Genomic DNA, 22,504 nt, shown 5'->3' with positions numbered 1-22,504 from the left:
TTGCTGAGCATGTGGGAAAAGCGGCCCCAGCCCCACCCCATGGCTGATGCTTTGTGCTGCAGCTGCTCACAGTCAATGTGGGGCTGCCTGTGCCTGCTTGGGACAGCCCTGTGTGAGCTGCAAGCAGCTGAAATAGGGAGCATGGGCCGTGGGGTGGGTGAGTGCAAGGGGCCGCTTTTCCTTGTGTTCCGTACCAGCTCCTTCCCTGCCAGCAAACAGGGGCTCGGGGCTGTGCGCCCCACCTGTACTGTGGGGCTGGGGGGGCACTGGGAGTGAGCAGGCATGGGAGCACAGGGCCAGTGCTAGCAGAGCCCAGAGCAGGGCAGCAGGGTCCCAGCCGGTAGGGTCTCTATGGAGCCGAGCCAGCTCCCCCTTTCCCTGCTTATGCAACCCAGCCTGGCTTCATAGACCCCTGCCAGCCTGAGCCCTGCTTTGGGCCCCACCAGTGCTGGCCTTGGGACACTGGTCCCAAGACATTGGTCCCAAGATGGTGACCAGGGGACAGGACACCTGTCAAGGGGTGGGGCTACCCATGCGGCCCTCAACAGCTTGCCAAAACTGGGTAAGTGGCCCTCCGCCCAAAATAATTGCCTGCCCCTGCACTAGACTCTTGCAAGGGCAGTAGTAAAACTGTTACCTCTACAACAGGGCAGGTTCAGGGCAGGCTGCTGGGGATGGCCTGAGCACAGCTGGAGCTGGCCCTGGCAGCCAGAAGCTGTCTGCAGCTGGACCTGGGTGCTGGCAGCCTGCAGCACCCTTCTGGCCTGGACATTGCAGGCCTGGCAGCTGCAGAGCACTGTAGTGCCAGGCAGCAATGCCAGGGATCTGGCAGGCTGGGGCAGCAGACCTGCAGCCTGCCCAGGGGGACACAGGGGCCTTGAGTGCCCTCAGGTTCCGTGTGTGTGCGCCCCAGGGCTCAAAATGCCTGCAGGCTTTTAAGAGCTTGTGCAGGGGCTGCAATAGAGGTTCCCAGCCAGAGTCCTGGGGCTAGCCTCAGGCCTGTCCTCTGGTGGCAGGGCTGGCCTGGGACCAAATTTGCTCCTGTGTCATATATACATGTGTGTTACTGTGCAGTAACTACTTGTGAATAAATTTGATACCTGCATGTGCAGATGTCAAATTTACTCACAGTTAGGAATTTTTTACTGCACAGTAAGCATGCACACATATAGATGTGCATACTTACTGTGCAGTAAACTACACTACCGTTCAGTTAAGCATCTGTTGTAGATGTGCCTCTTGTCTAGTTGCTCAATTCCACCCTGTTCTTCCAGTAAAGGGCAATCTGCTTCCCTGCTTAAGATACACACCCCAATTTTGGAGGGCTGATGTTGGTGGGAAAGGTGCATGTGGTATGCAAGTAAATACAGTATTTCATTTTGGAGGAACTGAATTACAATTTTTCACCTTGCTGAACGCAGGTAAGGAAGGAGGAAAATGTAAGTGACAAAAGGCTACCTGGTGACCTGCCAGAGCATTAGGGTTCTCTGCCTTCTTACCTGCTCCCCAACCCACCAACTGCAAAGGGGAGATCAGAGGCCAACCTAATCTCTTCCAATTCATCTGGCATTATCCATGTACCACAAAGATAATGTTTTCAGTTGAACCAGCAGTGTAGGAACATGGCTAGGTGCCCTGGGTAAAGCAGAGGCAGCAACTTCTGCTTCACAATAGCAAACACATGGCTACCAGTGTCAATGGCTTCTTTTTTGCCCTCCCTACCAAGTTAGCACCCAGGCAAGTTACCCCTTTTACTCTACCTTTCTTTAGTTACACCACTGAGATAAACCTGCTTTCAGGTTTTTGTAATGAAGATTTTTTATATGTTTTTTTTTCCCAAAATTAACTTCTTACAATGAACTTGTAATCAAAAAAATGGGATAGGATTGAAACTTTCCATTTTAGTAACATTTTCTGATTTTTAACCAGAGTTACTTTCATAATAATTACCAATGGTTTTATTTAGTGACCTTTACAGAAAAAGGTCATTTTGATAAATCAATATTATTCTTTTTGAAAATACTTTAAATGTGACATTTGATTAAAATAATCAGAAAATGTTGTGAAAAAATGAAACCAAGGTTATTTCAAGGCCTGCTAAACAAAAACAAGGTACACTTTTCAACTCTTCTTACAGTTTTGTTTCCATGATTTTCATACAACCCCCATTTGGGATATCATGGCTACTGTATAGTATGATCGGTTCCTGGATTACTTTCAACAAACTTTGTTGAACAATAGCCCTGATATCAATTAGATCTGATGAAATAATGAAAATGAAATATTTATAAGCAGTTTAAAAAACCTGCCAAAATTGCTAACCAATATGCTTCACAGTAATTTAGTCAAATTACTCCCATACAATTTACAATTGGATTGCTAGACAAACATAGTAAAAATAAAAGCAGCACTTATTTTTTTCTTGTACGAGCATTTTTCTTTGTTAACATGCCATGACAGGTTTGATAACATACATTAGCTCAAACAAAATTATTGTTTTCATTTTCAGTAAAAATGAGAGAAATGCACCTAGAAACCTTGAAATAATTATTTGCTCTATACAGGATGCTTATTTCTGCTATATTTATTCCACATTAAGCATTTTAAAGGTAAAGGGTTTATCTTTTGCACCCAGGGGAAACAGTAAAGTTAATAAGCCCAGTAGTTACATTCCATGTGACTTCATCTTTTAAGTGGACTCTGAAATATCCAGTGGTAAGTGAAGCTGAGTGATCTGTCAAAGGGGAACAGCAGAGCATTTGTAGAGCCCTTAGGACAGCAGAGTCCTCTGTCTATTAGCAGGGCCCCTAGGCACTATATTTGGACAAATAACAACACCAAGAAAAATATAGTCAATCTTCTAACAGAGAGATTTTGCTTGGGCTGGAGAGGGAGTGAGTTAAACACAAATGCTCAGATGTCCCATGAATTACATTAGTTAATGGAAGTTTTTATTTTTTCAGTTCACTCCTTAGCCTTGCATATAAAAGTAAAAAATCAAGCCTCATAACCCTAAAGGCCAAATATGGGTTCTACACTCATACAGATTATCCCATTCAACTCAGTGGGATTATTTGAATTAGTAAAGCTGGCAGAATTTCACTGTATTTCTGACTAATTTTCAAAATGTATTTTATGTGTTTTCCATGCTCTGTGTGAGACTTATGGTGCAGAGTGGGAAGGATGAAAAGTAAATTGTAAAGAAGTTAGAGAGTGCTCTGTCAGTATAAGACTATACTCCTTCATGTTAATTAATATCTGAGATTTGATTAGTTGAGTGTCATTTTGATTTAACAAAGCTTAATTAGTTTTAACATCTATAACAAAAGAGGAACACTTCCTTAAATGAGGTTTTCAAAGGATTTGCTCTTCACTTTTCCATGTATCATTTTCATACATTAGCTACTGTGGATTTGCTGTGTCTAGTAAAGTAATACAGTAACCTATATAATATTATATTCTTGGTACAACTAATTCTCAAGTGACTGCACCCTGATTCATTTCAGAGATATTTGGGATAATATAGGCTGGCCACTAAACTCCTGAAAATTATCACTAGAATAATATGAAAACGTCTTAGGACTGGATTTTTCTGAAGCTCTAAAAATTATGACGTGAATGACTCTCTAAGCATCTGAAGATGCTTCTACACTTTTATACAGGAAATATGAATATCTTTTAATCCATGTGCTTAAAAAGGATTATGTTTTATGATTTAGATGTATTATTTATAGAAATTATTTCAGAAAGATATGCAGCAGAATTATACAACTCATAAATGATAAATTATTAGATTGTAATGCCAAAACTTTTGGGGCCAAACCCATAAATTTGGATTTGTAAATTACAGTCAAAATGAAACATGTTAAGTTTTCAAATATTTGCCCTGAAAGATGCTATCACATATTCATTCTTATATTCATGTTCTGTTATATATGAATGGATGTTAATATTAAAAATTGGCATTTCCCAGCTGTTGAACTGCTGTGGTATCTCAAGTACCATAGCATGGTACTTTGTTCTAGCTGTTGCTTTTATGATGACACCCACTGAACAAAACATCCAAGTTTGAAAGGATGTGGGATCTAAAGGCAACTACAAATACTGTCAACAGTCAGCCAGTGCACATGGTGGATATAATGATATCTAGGTTCAATAAAGACAGTCAGGCATGAGGAAAACTAACAACAGTTTTTATCGTGGAGTAGTAGGCAAGCTTCTGTAGGTCTTTTGTTTTTCTCTAACTCCCTACCTACTCCCTAACTCACGGGCCATCCCCTAATTCCCACCTCTTCTCAGTTAGGTAGTGTGTCTAACTTACAGCTTTTAGCACTACAGTAGATACTGCAACTATATTTGACTGTCAGTGAGTGTACAACTTGTGACACAAAATAAGCTTTTAGGAGTGGTTTGAAATAGATAAATGGTATTTGGCAAAATACCAAAAACAACAAAACAACAAAAACAAACTTGGAAAGCTGTTTTGGCAACAGGGGGTATACAAGAAAACCCATTCAAAATTTAGAAAGGAAAAATGGATAAAAATATTTGCTCCCCATTCCACAATTGTTGTCAACAACAACTTCACATTCATAGATCTCGTAGTGCTTTGCACGCTATAATTCATTACACCTCCCAACATATCTGTGAATAGGTAAGATTAAGCAGGCCCTTTTTTATAGTAAACAAAGAAAATGAGACCAGGATATTTAGAAGTGATCACTGGTGCCTTTGGAAGCTGAATGCGTGCTTTAGCTTCCTCAGCTTGGTAGTTAAATGCCAATTGAGACAATAGAAGTAGCCACTTTTGAAAAGTTTGGTAAAGACACTTAGCCAAATATCAGACAGCCAAGCTTGGTGGTTCTGTGAACACATAAAAAGGACAGGACAATGCATTTCATTATAATCCAATTTTCAATTTTAATATATTGCGCCTTGATGTTGCATTTCACCCATTTACTACCTTCTAAAATACATTATCAGTAGTGAAATAATTTTGTATGGTTGAGGCATAAACATGTTTTTCTTCCTGAAAAATTATCATAAAAGGTAACTAATTCTATGATTTGTAAAATATGTTTTCAAACCATCTTTCCATTAATGATTGTGATCATTCCATTTGGTGGTGGTTTTTTCTTTTCTTCAAGTCAAGTTAGTCCTAAAGCGGCTGCAACCGTTGGGGTACCTTAAATGCTATAACAACCCTCCTCCATTCTGAGCTGAGTTGCTATGCATCATTGGTGATTCTTCAAGCAGAGTGACTTGGTGGTGCCCATCTCCTCTCCAGGTATGGATGGCCATTGGCTCACAGGGAGCTCATCCTTCCTTTGATAGGTCTTGTTTTTAGTCCTGCTAGGCAGAGGAGGATTTACTGGGGCCTGGGCTCCAGTGGAGGGAAAGGGGGAGCAAAGATCCCCTCCCCTTTTTGTGCTGCTGCTGCCAAGGGTCTATGGGGTGGGCCTCCATACCCTGCAGGCAGGGGCAGTGCTAGGGGCAATGTTGGGGGGGCTATAGCAATGCCCAAATTTGCCTTAGCCCACCCTGTAACCAGCAATCCCTGCCTGCCCTGCTCAGCTGAGCCCTCAGAGGTGTGCGCTCCTGACAGGGGTGGTGCCAGCCTCTTCCTGGTGTTTGGGCTGGCCCAGGGCTGGACTCAGAGTGGACAGGAGCAGAGCCAACTCAAGCAGTTGGAAAATTCTTCTTTGCAAGCTTTTGGGTACAAATACCCTTCGTCAGGCTGAGGAAGCATGTGCACCAAATGTGTTGATGGAAAATACGTGGGAGAGTCCAAACAACAGCTACATACCAAAATGAACACACACCGGAAATCTATCAAAGACAAGAATATCCACTTACCTGTGGGAGCACATTTCTCATAAGAAAACCACTCTCTCTCCAGTCTCTCAGTTCTAATCCTCAAAGGGAATTTACAAAACACCTTTCACAGATGAGCCTACAAACTTCACTTCATCAACCTACTAGATACAAAAAATCTTGGACTAAATATAGACATTGGATTTATGACACATTATAACCTGCCTAACATCTGACTCCCCAGGGACCTCCCCACTATTTACCAGCTACATTCATTACCTTTCCCCCTCACTCCCAACCCGTATCTCACCCACTGACTCCTCAATTTACATCTTCAGTGACTGGCTTTCTTGCATGCATACCAGCCTCTGGCTTCTTTACTATTCATCCCATCCAAGAAGAGAACACACCAACTGCAGCCTGATGAAGGGTATTTTTACCTGAAAGCTTGCAAAGAAGAATGTTTCCAACTATTTGAGTTGGTCTAATAAAGAATATCAGAGTTACCCAAAGAACCTTGTCTGACATTGTTGTAGGTGTATTCCTTTGGACTGAGATGATCCTTTCTGGTTCTCTATAGTGTTAGGCATGAGGAAGTTAGTGGTCTTATGGCACTTCTTGAAACAGTGAGCCTGTGTCAGACACCCTGATCTTACTACTTATTCAACCTGGATGAATCCAAACACCGTGTATACGTAGATAGATTGCGTTTATCACAAAACAAAAATGGAATGATGTGATTCAAATGAAAATAAGAGCTTTGTTTGGCATTTTTAATATATACAGGGAAATAGGCATTTATCCATTGCTCCACAGGGATGCGGGCCCCAGAGGACTGTTTTCCTGTTTCAGGGGATTTGAAGTGTAACACTTATTTCCTAGGATGCTTCCCTAACCACTGTGAGATGGGGTGCTCTGAATCTTCCCTGTTGCCTCTCTTCCTCTCTTCAAGGACCACTCAAATGCTCATTAAGAGCAAGTAAAAGTGACTACAGTCTAGTGATAAAGGCACTCTCCTGAGAGTGCCTGACCTTGGCTTAAATCTATACTCTGATTCAGAAATACAGTGGTTCTGAACTAAAGCCTCCTGCCTTTTAGAAGAGTGTCTTAAGTATTAGTCTCCGGAGTCTAGACATTTCCAAAACATTTTTTTTGTTGCAGCTGCAACTTCAGCTATCTCTATGGTCAACATAAGTTCAAATGTAAATGTCTAGGCCCATACATGAGCTATTAGTTGAAACAACAGCAGCTCCATGTGGAGTGAAAATTCATAGCAATTGGCAGTAATTTGTATACCTGCTGTAACATAATCCGTAACTGTCATCTTGTTTACCAGGGTATGATACAGTATATGTATATTAGGTTATGCCAGGGCTTGTTTTATATCTCTTCTTTAGTAGCTTTGCTATCCATTTCCACAGAGGTTACCACTTCAGTTATTTGAGGTTTGTGCTATGCTTTGGAAATGTAAAGCCCTATCAAAGCAACAAATGTTTTTATTATTAATTCTTAGGGAATATATTTTTCACACCTGTCCCTGCTCTGAGAATTTTATTTCCTGGAATACCTTGGTCTGTTTCTCTAGCTAGTTCTTTCGGAAGGATTTTAAGTTTATTTGAGTTTGAGTTTAAACTTTTTTTTTTAATAATATAATCCAAGTTATGGACTTGTGTTTGAAGCTTCACAATCAGCAACCCAAATGATGGATGTCACCCTTGTCATACAGCTTTATTGTAGAAGGTGTTTTTCCCCCCTTTTTCTTTCATTCTGTCCTCTGTTCCTTAATGTCAGTGAAGAAAATTCTGCTTTCTCTGACATTAATCATATCTGACATGCAGTTGGCAAGTGTAGCCAATTAAAATCTCTCTTGTACTGGTCTAGGTTAACCTCATCATATGTGTGAACTGTAAAAAAAAGATAGCTTTCATTCCCAATTTTACCACTTCAACAAGCATGTTTTCTATTGATCCAGTAATGTATCTGATGGATAGCAATATCGCTGCTGATACTCAGTTAACAATGGCTCATACAACCATCATTTTTCTTCACTCAGGCACATGATGTGATCTAGCTAAACCAGAAGCCACCTCATCACCATTCCTTCAAAATAGAGGGAGAATATAATTTCAGAAGAACAGCCCCATGCAGTGATTTGCAAAAATAGCCTAGGCTAACTGCTAACACAATAGCTCTCATTCCACAGTCAACATACAACAAGGCTATGGAGCTAACTTCTCAGCAGAATCTATTATCCATACAGGCAGTATGTCTTTAACAGGGAAATCACCAATTTCCTGGTAGAAATTAGGAATGTACATCTATTAATTGAGTTTTACCCAAAGGAAACATGCCCCCTATGGGAGAAAGATCCTCCAGAGTGACACCTGGAAGATCTCCCCTGCAAGAGAGTTTCCCATATAAGAATGAACGCCTGTCCATTTGACAAGTCTGTGATCAGGAATTGAGCAGTAGGTTCCCCTGTGCCTTCCCCAGAGTGGGGGCCTTTTCTCCTTTGCTCCACTCCTGCAGACCAGGAGTGAAGTGAAGGTGCAGACCAGAGGGAGGGAGCCGAGCAGCATGACAAGGCTCCCTGCATTTCCTCAGACTCTGATGACCCAGGTCTGGGGAAGGCGTGGGGAGTTTTTCCCAACCACCCCATTCCCCCGCTCAGGACTGTGAGGCTGCAAACTGAACGCTTGTACTGCTCCCTCTCAGAAATTTCTCAGAATTTGTCTCTGAATCATATGATCTATATAGTATTGTAAGAAAGCCTAAAATGTTGAGCTTCTGCCATAGCTTCCCAGAAGGTCAGATATTTATTTAAAGAGTGCTGCTACTGCTACAGTATCTTTTATTTAGTATAAGATTATCATAGGAAACTAGAGCTGGAAGGGATCTCACAAGGTCATCTAATCCAGTCCCTGGCTCAGGGTAGGGTCATTCTTGACTAAACCATTCTGGCCAAGGCTCTGTCTAATCTCTTCTTGAAAACTTCCAAGGATGGAAATTCCGTAATTTCTCTAGGTAGCTTGTTCCCATGCTTGATTACTCTCATAGTCAGAAAGTTCTTCCTAATCTCCAACCTATATTTCCCCTACTGCAGCTTGAAACCATTGCCCATTGTTCTGTCCTCTAGAGCCACAGAGAAAAGCCCCTCTCCATCCTCTTTATAATTCCCTTCAAGTTTTTGAAGACTGTTATCAAATCCCTCTTCAGTGTTTTTTTTCTTCACACTAAATAACCCTAGCTCTTTTAGCCTTTTCTCATAAATCTTGCTTCCCAGAACCATAATCACATCTCCCCCGCCCTCTAGTGGACTCTTTCCAAACTGTCCACATCCTTCTTGAAGTGTATGGCCCTAGACTGGACACAGTACTCCAGATGAAGCCTTGCCAGATGAGGCTGAATACAGTGGAGGAATTGCCTCCCTTGATTTTCAGGTGACACTTCTATTAATACAATCCAGTATACTGTTGGGTTGTTTTTTGGAGGGCTTGTTTTTTGGTTTTTTGTAATAAGATCACACTGTTGGCTCATGTTCCACTTACGGTCTCCTGTAACCCCTAGGTCCTTGTATTCTGTCCCAAGTGCAGAACTTTGCATTTGTCCTTTTTGAATCTCATCTGACTGCAGACCATTTCTCCAGCCTATCTAGGTCCTTCTTGATCCTAGCCCTACAGTTCCACCCAACTTAGTGTCATCTGCAAATTTGCTAAGCATGCACTCAACCCTATCATCCAAATCATTAAAGAAGATGTTAAAGAATACTGGACCCAGGACACCCACATTGTCTCCTCACACTAAATTCATCCTATTTTGGCTTCAGTGTTTATTCTTTGTGAAGCTATTTAATACAAAATAATAAATGCTTTCCTATTTCTTGAATCCTCCCACTTTTTTACCTTCCATTATGTACCCAGTATACAATTCGAACCTGGTTAGAAATGTTTACATTGAAATTGCTTTCCATCACAAATTGCTGTTTTTGATAAACAGTTTTTTTTATTATTATTGATGGCAAAGAAATATCCTCTGAAAATGAGTTTTCAATAAAAAATCTAAGAAATGTCATTTTAAAAAACATTTTGTAGTCTGCAAAAATTCATTTATCTATAGCTTTTACAGTACTACAAACATGGCATTAATGGTAGAGTCTAATGTAACATATAACATGGCAAATAATGTCATGTTATGGAAAGCTACTTTATTTTATTTTTAAAACCAATAAAAACTTATATTTACCACAAATTGAATTATCTAATCTTTTCTAGATCAAATTCTTCCCTTTTGTGCTTTAGTGAAACTGTTTGATACTTTAATAATGATAATAATAAAAGAAGAGATACACGTAGGGCACGTCTACACATGCCTCTTGCTGCGCAAATGACTGCATAGTACTCATCATCACTGTGCAGTCCCAGTGTCTCATGGTTAGTTTTAGCATAGCGGTGAACTACAGTGTTGTAGCTTGTTGCTATAGCGATGTAGCATCGGCATCACGGTTTGTGTCTGACGCTACGTCGCTGTAGCAATGAGCTACATCACTGTAGCTCATTACTACACTGACATAGCATCTCGTGTAGACATGCCCATTGTATGCTAATTGCTAGTATAGTAGCTCTCCCCTCCCCCTTTGTATTGCCTGAAATACTTTTTCTATTGATTTTTTTCCTGGAATATTTTTTTATTATGATATGACTTGACATAATAGTGTGTGTTACATTATGCTTGGCTGTGACTGGCATGCCAGTAAATATTGGAACAATTGTAGAAATACTTATTTTTTCCTCTCTAATTATTCTATTGAACACCCCGGTGCTATAATTATGAATGCACTAAAATCTGATTGTATTAGATCAGATTTGAACAAAGCACAATCACTATAGCCCTGCTTTTTTTACTGAATGGATTGAATTTATTCACCTTTGGTTACCAGAATATGCTCTTTTTATTAACTCTAAGTGGAGTAGGCATCAGTCTATTTACCCAGTTCACCACCTGACTTGGTAACAATGTACAAAATGCTTTAAGTTAAAGCATTATTTAGGCAGTTAAAATTAGGTTCCTTATCATTCCAAAGAACTCAGATCCCCACCTCACTCTATTATTTTAAACCATTATATATCAACTCTGGATTCACCTAAAGGACAAAGACAAGGTATTTTTGCTACTCTTAGATGTAGGCTTCTTATACAAAAAATACTTGAGTTTTTATGATAAAATTTATTTATTTACTTATTTATTTACAATTACATGTGTGAGCTCCCTAGTCAGATATCAAAGAACTTGATAAAGTGAGGAGAGAGAAAATCAATATTTTAAGAGAGACCTTGATTTTATGTAAGTTCTTAAGAAAAATGTACTGTTTCTGTGATCATGAATCAATTTCATAATCCTTCCCATTTTCATAAAATGGTTAATGAAAAGGCAAGTGCCCTTTCTGAGTATTTTATCTTGACTCGGTAGATCAGCTTTAATGTATTAGCCCTGTGATATAATGAAACTATTAGGTCCACAGAATTTTTGGTCCAAGTTTGCATATATACATGTACTTATAAAACATGAACAACTGAATGTACAAAGAGTACATTTCCAAAATGTGAGTCATGGATGTCTGGCTGACACCAAATTTAGCCAGTTTTAATATGGGCCCCATTTAACTCTAGTTTAAGTAATGAAAAGCAGGAGTATTATTATAATTTTATAATTATTATAATTTGTTTGTAGTATTATACAAGGCAAGTAGAGATGGAAGATCAATTGGCAAAATTTAAATCTGGTTCAGATTTTGAACATCACAAAGTAATAGTATGGTAAGATATAAGTGTTTGTTTTGATCTTTCATAAAGATAGTGATATTTGGCTCTTGTTATGGGTTCAGATTCATATATAGTAGAGTACACCTCTGGTTTTGGTTCATTGGGGATTGTTTAATTAACAGTCCAGAGATATTAAGGACAACCAATATTAATTGATCATTTAACTTGAGTGAGATCAGTGATGTATTTGGTATATAATATTTGTTTTAACTGATAGTCTTCTGAAGTGCTACCTAGTTACAAAAAAAAGTTCTCTTTATTTAGCATCTGTTTTTCTCTTTCTTTTTCTACAGACTGTCAGAGACACAATGATCATGCACAATAACAGTACAATCTCCCCCTTGCTTTCAAATGTGAGCTCCTTCTGGAACAGAGATACCCAAGGACCAGGACCTGTTGATGATACAACATTATTCACTGGCAGCTATGACTTCACCCAAAAAAATGAGAATTTTTCCTTCACCTCTGTAGAAGCAACCAATGCATCCCGGAATGAAACAGGCAAAGACCCTCTTGGTGGACATACTGTGTTGCAAGTAGTTTTGATTGCTTTTCTCACTGGTATCCTGGCACTGGTGACAATCATAGGAAACATTCTAGTGATTGCAGCATTTAAAGTTAACAAACAACTGAAAACAGTCAACAATTATTTCCTGCTCAGCCTTGCTTGTGCCGATTTGATCATCGGTGTTATTTCCATGAACCTTTCCACCACATATATCATCATGGACCAATGGACTTTGGGGGACTTGGCCTGCGATCTTTGGCTCTCCGTTGACTATGTAGCCAGCAATGCCTCTGTCATGAATCTCCTTGTCATAAGTTTTGACAGGTATTTTTCCATCACTAGGCCACTTACATACAGAGCTAAACGAACAACAAAAAGGGCTGGAGTGATGATTGGCTTAGCGTGGGTCATCTCATTCATTCTTTGGGCCCCTGCCATCTTGTTCTGGCAGTATTTTGTTGGGGAAAGGACTGTGCCTTCCAATGAATGTTTTATCCAGTTTTTAAGTGTACCTATCATCACTTTTGGCACCGCCATAGCTGCCTTTTATTTGCCGGTCACCATTATGAGTATTTTGTACTGGAGGATCTACAAGGAGACAGAGAAACGCACCAAAGAGTTAGCAGGGCTACAAGCCTCTGGCACCGAAGCAGAGGCAGTGCAGTTTGTCCACCAAACTGGCAGTTCCAGAAGCTGCAGCAGCTATGAGCTGCAGCAGCAAAGCCTGAAACACTCCAACAGAAGGAAATTCAGACGCTGCCACTTCTGGCTCACAGCAAAGAGCTGGAAACCCAGCGCAGATCCAGGGGATCAGGAGCACAGCAGTAGTGACAGCTGGAACAACAATGATGCTGCCGCCTCTCTTGAAAACTCTGCGTCCTCCGATGAAGAAGACATTGCCTCGGAGACGAGAGCCATTTATTCCATTGTGCTGAAGCTTCCTGGTCACAGTGCCATCCTCAACTCCACAAAGCTACCCTCCTCAGAAGATTTGCACGTGTCAGGGGATGAACTGCAGAAATCTGACACTGAATCAAAGGAGAGGAAACATAAAAAGCTGCATGCTCAGAAGAGTGTGGAGGATGAGGGGATTTTCCAGAAGAGTTTTTCTAAGCTTCCAGTTCAACCAGGGTCAGCAGCAGAAACAAAGACTGCCGATGGCATTTCATCCGTGGCTACGACACCTGCAGCCCTGCCTCTGTCGTTTAAGGAAGCCACTCTGGCAAAAAAGTTTGCCTTGAAGACTAGAAGTCAGATCACCAAGCGAAAACGAATGTCACTTATTAAAGAAAAGAAAGCAGCACAGACACTCAGTGCCATTTTGCTTGCCTTCATTATCACCTGGACCCCATATAATATCATGGTTCTGGTGAATACCTTTTGTGAGGGCTGTATTCCCAAGACATTTTGGAACCTGGGGTATTGGCTTTGTTACATCAACAGCACAGTGAACCCTATGTGCTACGCACTGTGTAACAAAACTTTCAGAACCACATTCAAGACGTTACTGCTGTGCCAGTGTGACAAACGGAAACGACGCAAACAGCAGTATCAGCAGAGGCAGTCAGTCATTTTTCATAAGCGGATCCCTCGGGAGGCTTCCTAGAATAGTATTTTTTAACAAATGAAAAAATACAGATATATATGTGTGTGTGTGTGTGTGTATATATATATATATCTCGACAGCAAAGGGAGAATGAGTTTGGGAGGAAGGGCGGTTCCAGAGTGCTGATGAAAATGTTTGATCATCATGAAAAACATGAAAGCAGCTGCCAGCTTATGTTTCCTTTTAATAAATCCAGTTTAGTATGAAAATCAAATCTGAATTCAGCAAAAACAAATACACTTCAAGGTTTTTATTAAGGAAATGAAAGACTTAATAAAGTTTTCCTACAATGTTACAAGTTGTATAGCAATTATAAACTCATTACTGATCTGCCCAGGTCTTTGATTTTAATCAACTCTGGGATCTCAGGTAACCACATCTAGCTAGACCAACTGTTTTCCAAGGAATCCAACACGTTTCAAGTTAGGTCACATCTGGACACAGCAAGCTAGCAAAACATGAGTATGAAATTATTTAAAACACTGTATAGGTTGCAAAACTACTTCTTGTTGTCCTCGTTGAGCTTCCTTGTGTTCTCCTCTTTTGGTGTATTGTTAATTGTAGCTCTGATTCTTAAACCTTATTCAGTACCTAATTTTGCAGCTCATGTTGTGTGTGTGTGTGTGCATGTGCGTGTGCGCATGTGTATGTATGTGTGTACACATGAGAGAAAGTACACAATGTACACTCACAGTCACATAATATATATTTAGACACACATGGACATATACCAGGAAAGAAGTGATTTATCAGTGTAGGTCTTTACATGGCTCCCATCATTGTGGTATATGAGTGAAATAAATTATCTGGCAAATTATTCTCCAAGTGTAGATTTATTTCATTATTTTCTACTTGTCCTTCTAATTTATCTTTAAAACCCAGTGCAATTCACAGAGATTTGGAATGGAGCTGGCTGAACTGCACTGTGAGCTCAGTACAGAATTTTCCCATGTGCACATATCAACCTGAACTTTAATACAGAGATACAGCCTGATAAAACTACAGGTAGGTGTATGCAGTGCTGCATGAGTCCAAGTGCTCATACCTCACCAGAAGAATTGTAGGTAGTGGAGCCTAGCTACTAAACTTAAGGTAGAGGGCATGGGATTCAGGGATTTGTAGTTTTCCCAGACTGAATGGCTGTATTTAAAGTGAAGGGACTTGTAATTTTCTCTTTTTCATACAAACTTAGAGGGGACCTTGCACTTGTACAGACTGTTAGTATCGCCTCCAGATGCAAGAGGTTTGTGTAGAAGAAATCTTGCACTGTTTTGAAACTGAAGGACATTCATTCAAACATGTTTTTTTCACAATCTGTTTTAAACTTATCAAGATAAATGCATCTAATTATGTTCAACCCTGGCACAATCCATGTAACAAAAAATAGTGGCAATCACCAACTTAAAACCTGGCACTTTCTGATAAAGAAAAATTTTAAAAGGGCTTTAATATTTATAGCTTAGACATGACCAGTGTTTCCTGGTATTTATGATGTGATCTGCACCAAACAGTGTGTACCTTATAAAAGTCAGAGATCCCCTGAGGAAAGAACTGTACTTTTACATATTGTTCCAAATCTGATTTAGTTACATGTTGAAAGACAAATTTGTACTTTGTATTATCCTTTGAGCTGACCAAAACTTTTTTTTTTCTCGCAGTCTTATTTTGCTGAAAATAAAAAATAAAAATAAGAAAAGAAACCCCTTCCTTTTTAAAGGGGCATCAGTGTTGTGAACACAGAACCAGTGTAAAAGCTGCTTTTGTATTCAGTGTGAGATGGTGTTTACAGATGATTTTGACAACAGTGGAAGTATATTAAATGGTGTCTGTGTATCTGAACTATTTAATTTTGTGTTATGTTTATATGAAGAAATATTTATACATATTTCACCAAATGTTTATTTAATGTTGATAAGTATTGCTCTTCAGTCTTCAACTGTAGTATCCTTTTAAAGTGATTCATAAAGGTTTGCTTGAGCAATGAATAGACTATACCAAGCTTTTATGGCACTAAACCAAGTGTTCATATTCCTGACATACATTGCTCATTTCTTTGTATGAGTTCTGGTAAAATGCCAATCTAAAACAAAGTTTGCACGCTATGCTTTAGGTTTAATAAAAACTAAGAAAAAGTAGATTTTGAGCTGTATGTGACAGTCACATTTAATGGTGGAGAAGACAATAACTGATGGATCAGCTCTTTTAGGCACATAAAACCAAAGATTTATTTTAAGAGCCCCTAGTCTGTCTTCTAATATTCATAGAAAATTGCAGAACTTTATTCTGCAAAACTGAGACACAAAGAAATGAGTATCTAAAATTCATTTCATTACTCAAGTTGACCTAACTAATGTTTTAACATATATATAGCTATATCTATAGATATAGCTATATAGATATATAGATATTGCCATATTGTTATCTTCTGATATCTAAATATTGCCCTCCATACACAAAATGTGAGAGCCAGGAAGGAAACTAGAGTTCAGGAAGAGAATCTATGGCATATTGTTGTGTGGCAAATATTTTTTTTTAACACAGCTAAGCTTCTTCTGAAAACAACTGTCGGCATTGTTTACATGATAGGAAGAGTTAAAACCTTTGGATTGTTTTCAGAGAAAAAATAAACAATCTGGTCCTTGATGTGTGAACAGGCTTGAAAATGTTATTTGCAGACATAAAAAATTATGTATGTATACACATATTGTAGCATAGATTAATTTACTTTTCTATTTACTTAATGGAACATGCACTATAAAATTTTCTAAATTTGGCTTATTTGAAAATACAATTCTAAACAAATGTAATCAAATGAATATATATTTTGCTTGTGTTTATGTATTTGCATTTTATACATATGCACACCCAGGGATTACATATACATGCACAAACATAGCCGTTGCTTCTATGTATATATACACACATAATTACATGTGTGGACAAGAAAGGAAAAAGCAATACACGTGATATAATCTAACACAGCATTTCTTCTAACAAAGCAAAGCTGCAGTAATGCCTCAGATATGATGGAAGAAAGTGGAGTCACAAATGCTGTAAAACTGTCATTGAGTGCAGACAAGGAGCTCCATTGTATGAACCCTCTTCACATCAACAGAGTAAGTTGGACAGCAGGCCTTCGTCTGCTCCCATTAACTTCAGCTGTGCAGAATTGGACCCCATTAGAGTAGGTTCATTTACATCCAGTAGGGACTTTTAGATCACTGAATAAATTTTATAAGATGGGCTGCCAGAACAATATCAAAATGCCAGATTCTGTAAAGCTCTCTCTAAGATAACTGCACATTCAGCAACCCCTGCTCTTGCATGTAGTGGGCTTGTGTAAATTATTTGAATGATAGAAATTTGATTATTTTATATAACTTCAGGTTCTATAAAAATATGCTAATGCCTGACCCAGCAAGCCAGCATAAAGTATAATAGTGAAAGAAGATCTTTTCTTTAATTATGAACTTCTTGTCATGGCTATCTGGTAAAATTAGATTGTGGGTCTATTTCTGTACTTCTGATTGTCCTAATATAAAGAAATATATAGAAATGCATTAATTGTCTGATTTTTCAAATGTGCTGAGCACCTTCAGTTCCCATTACCTTCAGTGGGATTTATGGTTACTAAGTATTCAGATCATATAAGGGGACCTAACAGTTCTGAGAGACAAAAAATACAGCCAAATGGATGTGCTGAGCAATGTCATCTTACTTGTCTGTTATCCATGACCTTACTAAAATATTTTTTCCCTTTTCTGAGACATTGCATTTTGTTGCTTTACTGTAAAAATGGCCAGAAGAAAGCTTGGCCCATTATCAATCTTGTGGATAGAACAAATGAAAGCATGTCTCAAAGTTGACTCACTTCTCCTGTACAGACAGCAAACATCAAAGCAAAAAGGAAATCTATTTTTATCTCTTTCTTGGCTGACAGTGTCAGTAGTTTCAGATATATACACATAATTATACAATATGCACATGTGGTAGAGATAGCTATGTGATATTGTGCTAAGATATGTGATAAATTGCATCTAGCCAGCAGTCTTGACTACTTTTCCATTTGATCTTTCATAGATTTCATAGACATTTGAGCTGGAAGGGACCCCAGAGGATCATGGAATCCGGCCCCCAAGCTTTAGTCCAGCTATCCTAGGATTTTTCTTAGGATATTCAGAAAGTTTTACTACCCTGAAAAATCTTTATTATCTGTTTCTAAACATGTTTTTGGTTTTTTTTAATACATTGTTAAATGATCTGGAAAGAAAGGAACAGTGTGGTGGCCAAGTTTACAGATGACAATTATTCAGGGTGGTAAAAGCCAAGAACTACAGAAGTATCTTGCAAAATTGAGTGAAATGGGCAACAAAATGGCAGATTAAATTCAACTTTGATAAGGTAAAATGATATATATGGGGAAAAAATACCCAAAATATACACACACGGTGATAGACTTTATGTCAACTGTTACTTCACAGAAAAGGAATCTTGAATGCATTGTGGGTAGTTCATTAAAAACATCTATTCAGTGTTCAGCAGCAGTGAAATTAGAAAGGCAAACAAAATGTTAAGTATTATTAAGAAAGAAATCCTAAACAAAGCAGTAAGTATCATTCTTCCCCTTTTATAAATCTGTGATTCACCCACGCCTTGAAGATTGTGTGCAGTTTTGGTCTCCACTTCTCAAAAAGGGTATAGAAGAAAAAGGAAAGGTACAGAGATGTGCAACCAAGATGATCAGAGGTATGGAGGGGTTTCCATATGAGAAGGGATTACCAGTAAATAGGCTAAGACTTTTCAGTTTAGAAAAGAGACATTTGACTCAATGATATCTCCTGGCAATGAGTCTGATAGTTGAGATAAGGGTTGTGTGTACAAGCATATCTTTTTATCACTTTCAGATTTAAGCCAATTCATGGTCCTCAAGTGACCCTTTGCTTTTGTGTTATGAGACTGGATGAACAGAAGATCCTAATCTACCTTCTCTGTACCATTCATTTCATTTCTAAGGATTTATGGTATAGTTTCTTCTTTCCCTCCTCTCTGTGGTAAGCAATTTCACTCTTTTTCAATTTCTGCTTGCCATATATTCTAGTGTATCACTACAGAGAAAAGATTTCCATCTTATTAGTATAACTGCACTTCACTCACATCTAGGCATGGTAGATCCTGCAATATTGAATGTTGAGGTCTTTTTATTTATTTATTTTTCTTGACTACAGAAAAGTTATTGTAGCCATTTATAAACACGCTTCCTTTTTTTTTTCAATGGTTGATATTTTCAGCTGCTTAGTGCTTTAAAATTGTTTGAATTAATCCTGACAGAGATAGGTTAGTGGACAGAGTACAGGTAAAGATTCAGAATTCCTATCCCAGGAAAACATTGTGCACAGATGTGTTTATATCTCTCTGGGTAATATATATGCTGCTAGTGTAAGTGCAGTGTAAGTATGAACTAAGCACTGCATTTAAACATGTAGACATACAGTACTGTTTATATGAAAGTATATGTGAAATTATACAGGGATTGTCAGCCTCAAAATTCATAGATTCATAGATTGTTAGGGGCTGGAAGAGACCTTGCAGATCATTAGGTCCAGTCCCGCCCCCCCGGCTCTAGGCAGGACCACAACTGGGGTTAGGTGACTCCAGTGAGGTGACTGTCCAGTCTCCTTTCCTGGTATGAAGCCTGAAGTGGTCTTCCAGGAGTTTATATTCATTGGTCCTGGTCTTCCCCAGGGGTCCCCTAGTGAACAGTTGTTCACCAAGCTCCTGATGCACTCCTCTGATACAGCAGTAAGCAGTTATCAAGTCCCTTCTCAACCTTCCCTTCTTTAGGCTAAAAAGGTCTAAATGGCAGGGTTGTTGGGGTTTTTTTTAATGCTTCATAAACTTTAATCTGACAACTGTTCTGTTTTTACTTATATTCTACATATCATGCTTGGAAAGAGTCTATAACTTTCTGTAGAGTGCCACTCTCAGAATACAGTCTCTTTATTTGTAAAAATGTTTCTTTTAGAAACATTGTGCAGGGGCTTTGGACTTTTATGTTAACTAAGGACAGAAATGTCCTGGATGTCACTTGTTGAAGCCTGGCACCAGTTCTACACTAGGTTAAATTTGATCAGTTTTACCACAGTTACTTTAGTTTACACCAGAGATCAGAGTCAAGCCCTATGTTTCTAAGAGCAGATTCTTTCTTGGCTAAGATGGGAGAAGGAAAAGTATCTATTCCGAACCTGACCCTGCAAGTTGCTCTGAGCAGCCCATCTCCTGTGTCTCAGCTGTAGTTTGGTTCAGCAGGGATACAGGAATCCACCCTTGTGGAGCATCCTACAGGTCTCTGGCCTCTGTGAAGAGAAGTATGTGGTCAACATAAGGTAGGCCATCAGTACAATATTGTTTCAGACAAAAAAAAGCTCTTCTCAGAATTATTGGTTTCACCAATATAAACAAAATAAGGGGGTGGGGGGTGGAGAAGCCTCTGGAACTTGCTTTCCATGTGGTATGAAATTGCATCTTCATTTGCTGATCTTCTGGGTAAAGCTGTGCACAGCCTGAAAATCTTGCTATCCTGTTGGCCCTGAAAAATGCATGGTGCAAGTGTGTCCAGATCATTCATCCTTTTCTTTTTCTTTTCTTTTTTTGTTTAATAACATTTTGATTGAGTTTTACTGGGACACTTGTTGCAAGTTTCAGAGGGAGCTTAGGACGGTGGTGATGAAAACATTTGGCTTAATTGTGGTAAGGAGATCCAGCTCACTTCCAACTCAGTGAAGTCTTACAATTTATTTAACTTGGCAAAAAGCTTGGAAAAAAATAAGACATTAAAAGTTTTTGTAGATGCTCATATCCTTCTTGTGCATAAGGGTGAATAAACATATGCAAACCAGTGCCTAAATCAGTTCGGTATATGATTGGCTTTGTAAGCCAAGAACATAAATCATCATCAGCTATGCTATATACATTTTAGAGTGATGCCCAAGTCAAGCCTTTTTGAACTATCCTTGTTTTAGCAGTGTAGCACTGAATGGTGGGATAGTAATGCAGAAGGCATTGGGTCTTCAGGAATTTCAAATGAAAGGTTTGCTGGTTTCATACCTCAAAAATAATTAGTTGTATGTTTAAACTAAAATGATGCCTGCAGTCTGTGGTAAACACTATTCAATTAGCTGTGTTTAACAATAGAAGACACCCACAGAAAAATACTGCTAAATGTGGAGATTTTAATCCAGTTTTCAAATTATTCAAAAGGGCACAGTGAACATTTATCTTACTCATGGGTAAAATACTGGGAAGATCAGATGTCTCAATGTAATGGAAATAATGTCTCAGGGCCAGATCCTACCATTGTCTGGCTTCAAGCCTATATATCCAAGTTTCTGAAGCTATTTTCTACATGGAGGAATCTTTGAGTAATGAGGAGCCACTGAAGTAGCTCCAAACAAATTCTAGTATAGATAAGCCTCACAGAAAGAGGACATGGCCATGTTGAACTGGTAAAAAATAAAAAACAGCTATAAGGTCTTTTTTTATGTTGGAGGCCAATCAGAATGGTAGAGGCATAAAAGTGACATAACGGTATATTTGCTCTGAACCCATCACCAACCACGTCCACTGTCGTGCATTCTGCATTGTGTGGACGTATCCTAGGATATGGGCCTAACCAATAAACATAATGACTAATGTTCAGTCCAGCACACTTTTTAAACTATTTTTTCTGTCTCTTCATTTTAACTTAAATCACAGGAATAGTTTCAGACAAAATTGAGAGAAGTGGTTTGGAAATGTTGAAACATTCTGTTTATATCAGATATGGCAAAATATTCTGTTCAGACTTGCTTCAAAATGTCATTATTTTTTTAAAAGTCCTAAATTAAAAAAGGTTAAACAAAAAGCTTAAATATTCTGAAAACAAAATAAAGCAAAACTTTCTAAATTAAATGCTAAAGGACCCCCAAATTCACATCTAGGCCTAAATGCAACAATAATGCCCCTACAATAAATTTGTGTTCTTTAAATTTTAAAACGTATTCTAAACCACAATTGGTCACTGATAATTTTCTAAACTTGATCTCTAAATTATCTGTTAAAAGTGCAAGAGTTGTCCTTGTTTTGCACTTGCAACTAAATATGAGTTGAAATACAAGGTATCCTATAGAAGTCAAAGTTAGATTTGCTTTCTCACAGTTGTTTTCAGAAGCAAAACACTATTGTATGTGCTGGGAAAGACCACGGGAAATGTCAACTTTTATAACCTTTAAAAAAAAATCTATGCAAAACTTGAATTTTTAAAAAAGCACAACTCTTTCTTTATTTTTTTAAGAAAGAACTACATAACTGTGTATGAAATGTAGTTAAATCAAGGAAATTTTTATCTCAGAGAAAATGTTGGTGTCCTACAATGTTTTGCAGATATATTCAGTAGAAGTTATTAGAGATCAGTAGGGAAGCAGAATTTCATTAAGTGGAAATTTTCCAGATTTATAACCGTTTCATTTTTACCTAAATTTTGCCTGTTCAGACATAGATTCAGCTCAAATGCTGGTATGGAGCCTCTCGCCTCCTGTGAGGATCTGTGATGTGCAAATTACCTTGAAACAAAGGCAGGAGCAGGATCTCAGGTTTCAAGTGGTCACAGTTGCTTCCTATTTGGGAAAATACGAAGATTTCATTTCAAAAAGTGTTTTAATGGTCACAGTTATACAACCAGAGGCCCAAAACAGATTCTTCTTCACTTTCATCTGAATCTAA

At 38.6% G+C, this 22,504-nt stretch overlaps 1 protein-coding gene across 1 annotated transcript in view; it reads left to right on the top strand.

The window, feature by feature from the left end:
- Window positions 1-17,299, top strand: part of CHRM3 (cholinergic receptor muscarinic 3) — a 341,501-nt gene extending 324,202 nt beyond the window's left edge. Inside the window, exon 2 of the mRNA XM_019527638.1 lies at window positions 11,927-17,299. Coding sequence (XP_019383183.1) covers window positions 11,942-13,747 — 1,806 coding nt within the window. The 5' untranslated portion in view covers window positions 11,927-11,941 and the 3' untranslated portion in view covers window positions 13,748-17,299. The remainder of the gene's footprint in view (window positions 1-11,926) is intronic.
- The last annotated feature ends 5,205 nt before the right edge of the window (window positions 17,300-22,504 follow it).

This window comes from Gavialis gangeticus, unplaced genomic scaffold (genome assembly GCF_001723915.1).
Source record: "Gavialis gangeticus isolate Ggan-Ray unplaced genomic scaffold, GavGan_comp1, whole genome shotgun sequence".
Taxonomy (NCBI): Eukaryota; Metazoa; Chordata; order Crocodylia; family Gavialidae; genus Gavialis; species Gavialis gangeticus.
This window is presented reverse-complemented; position numbering and strand designations above follow the sequence as displayed.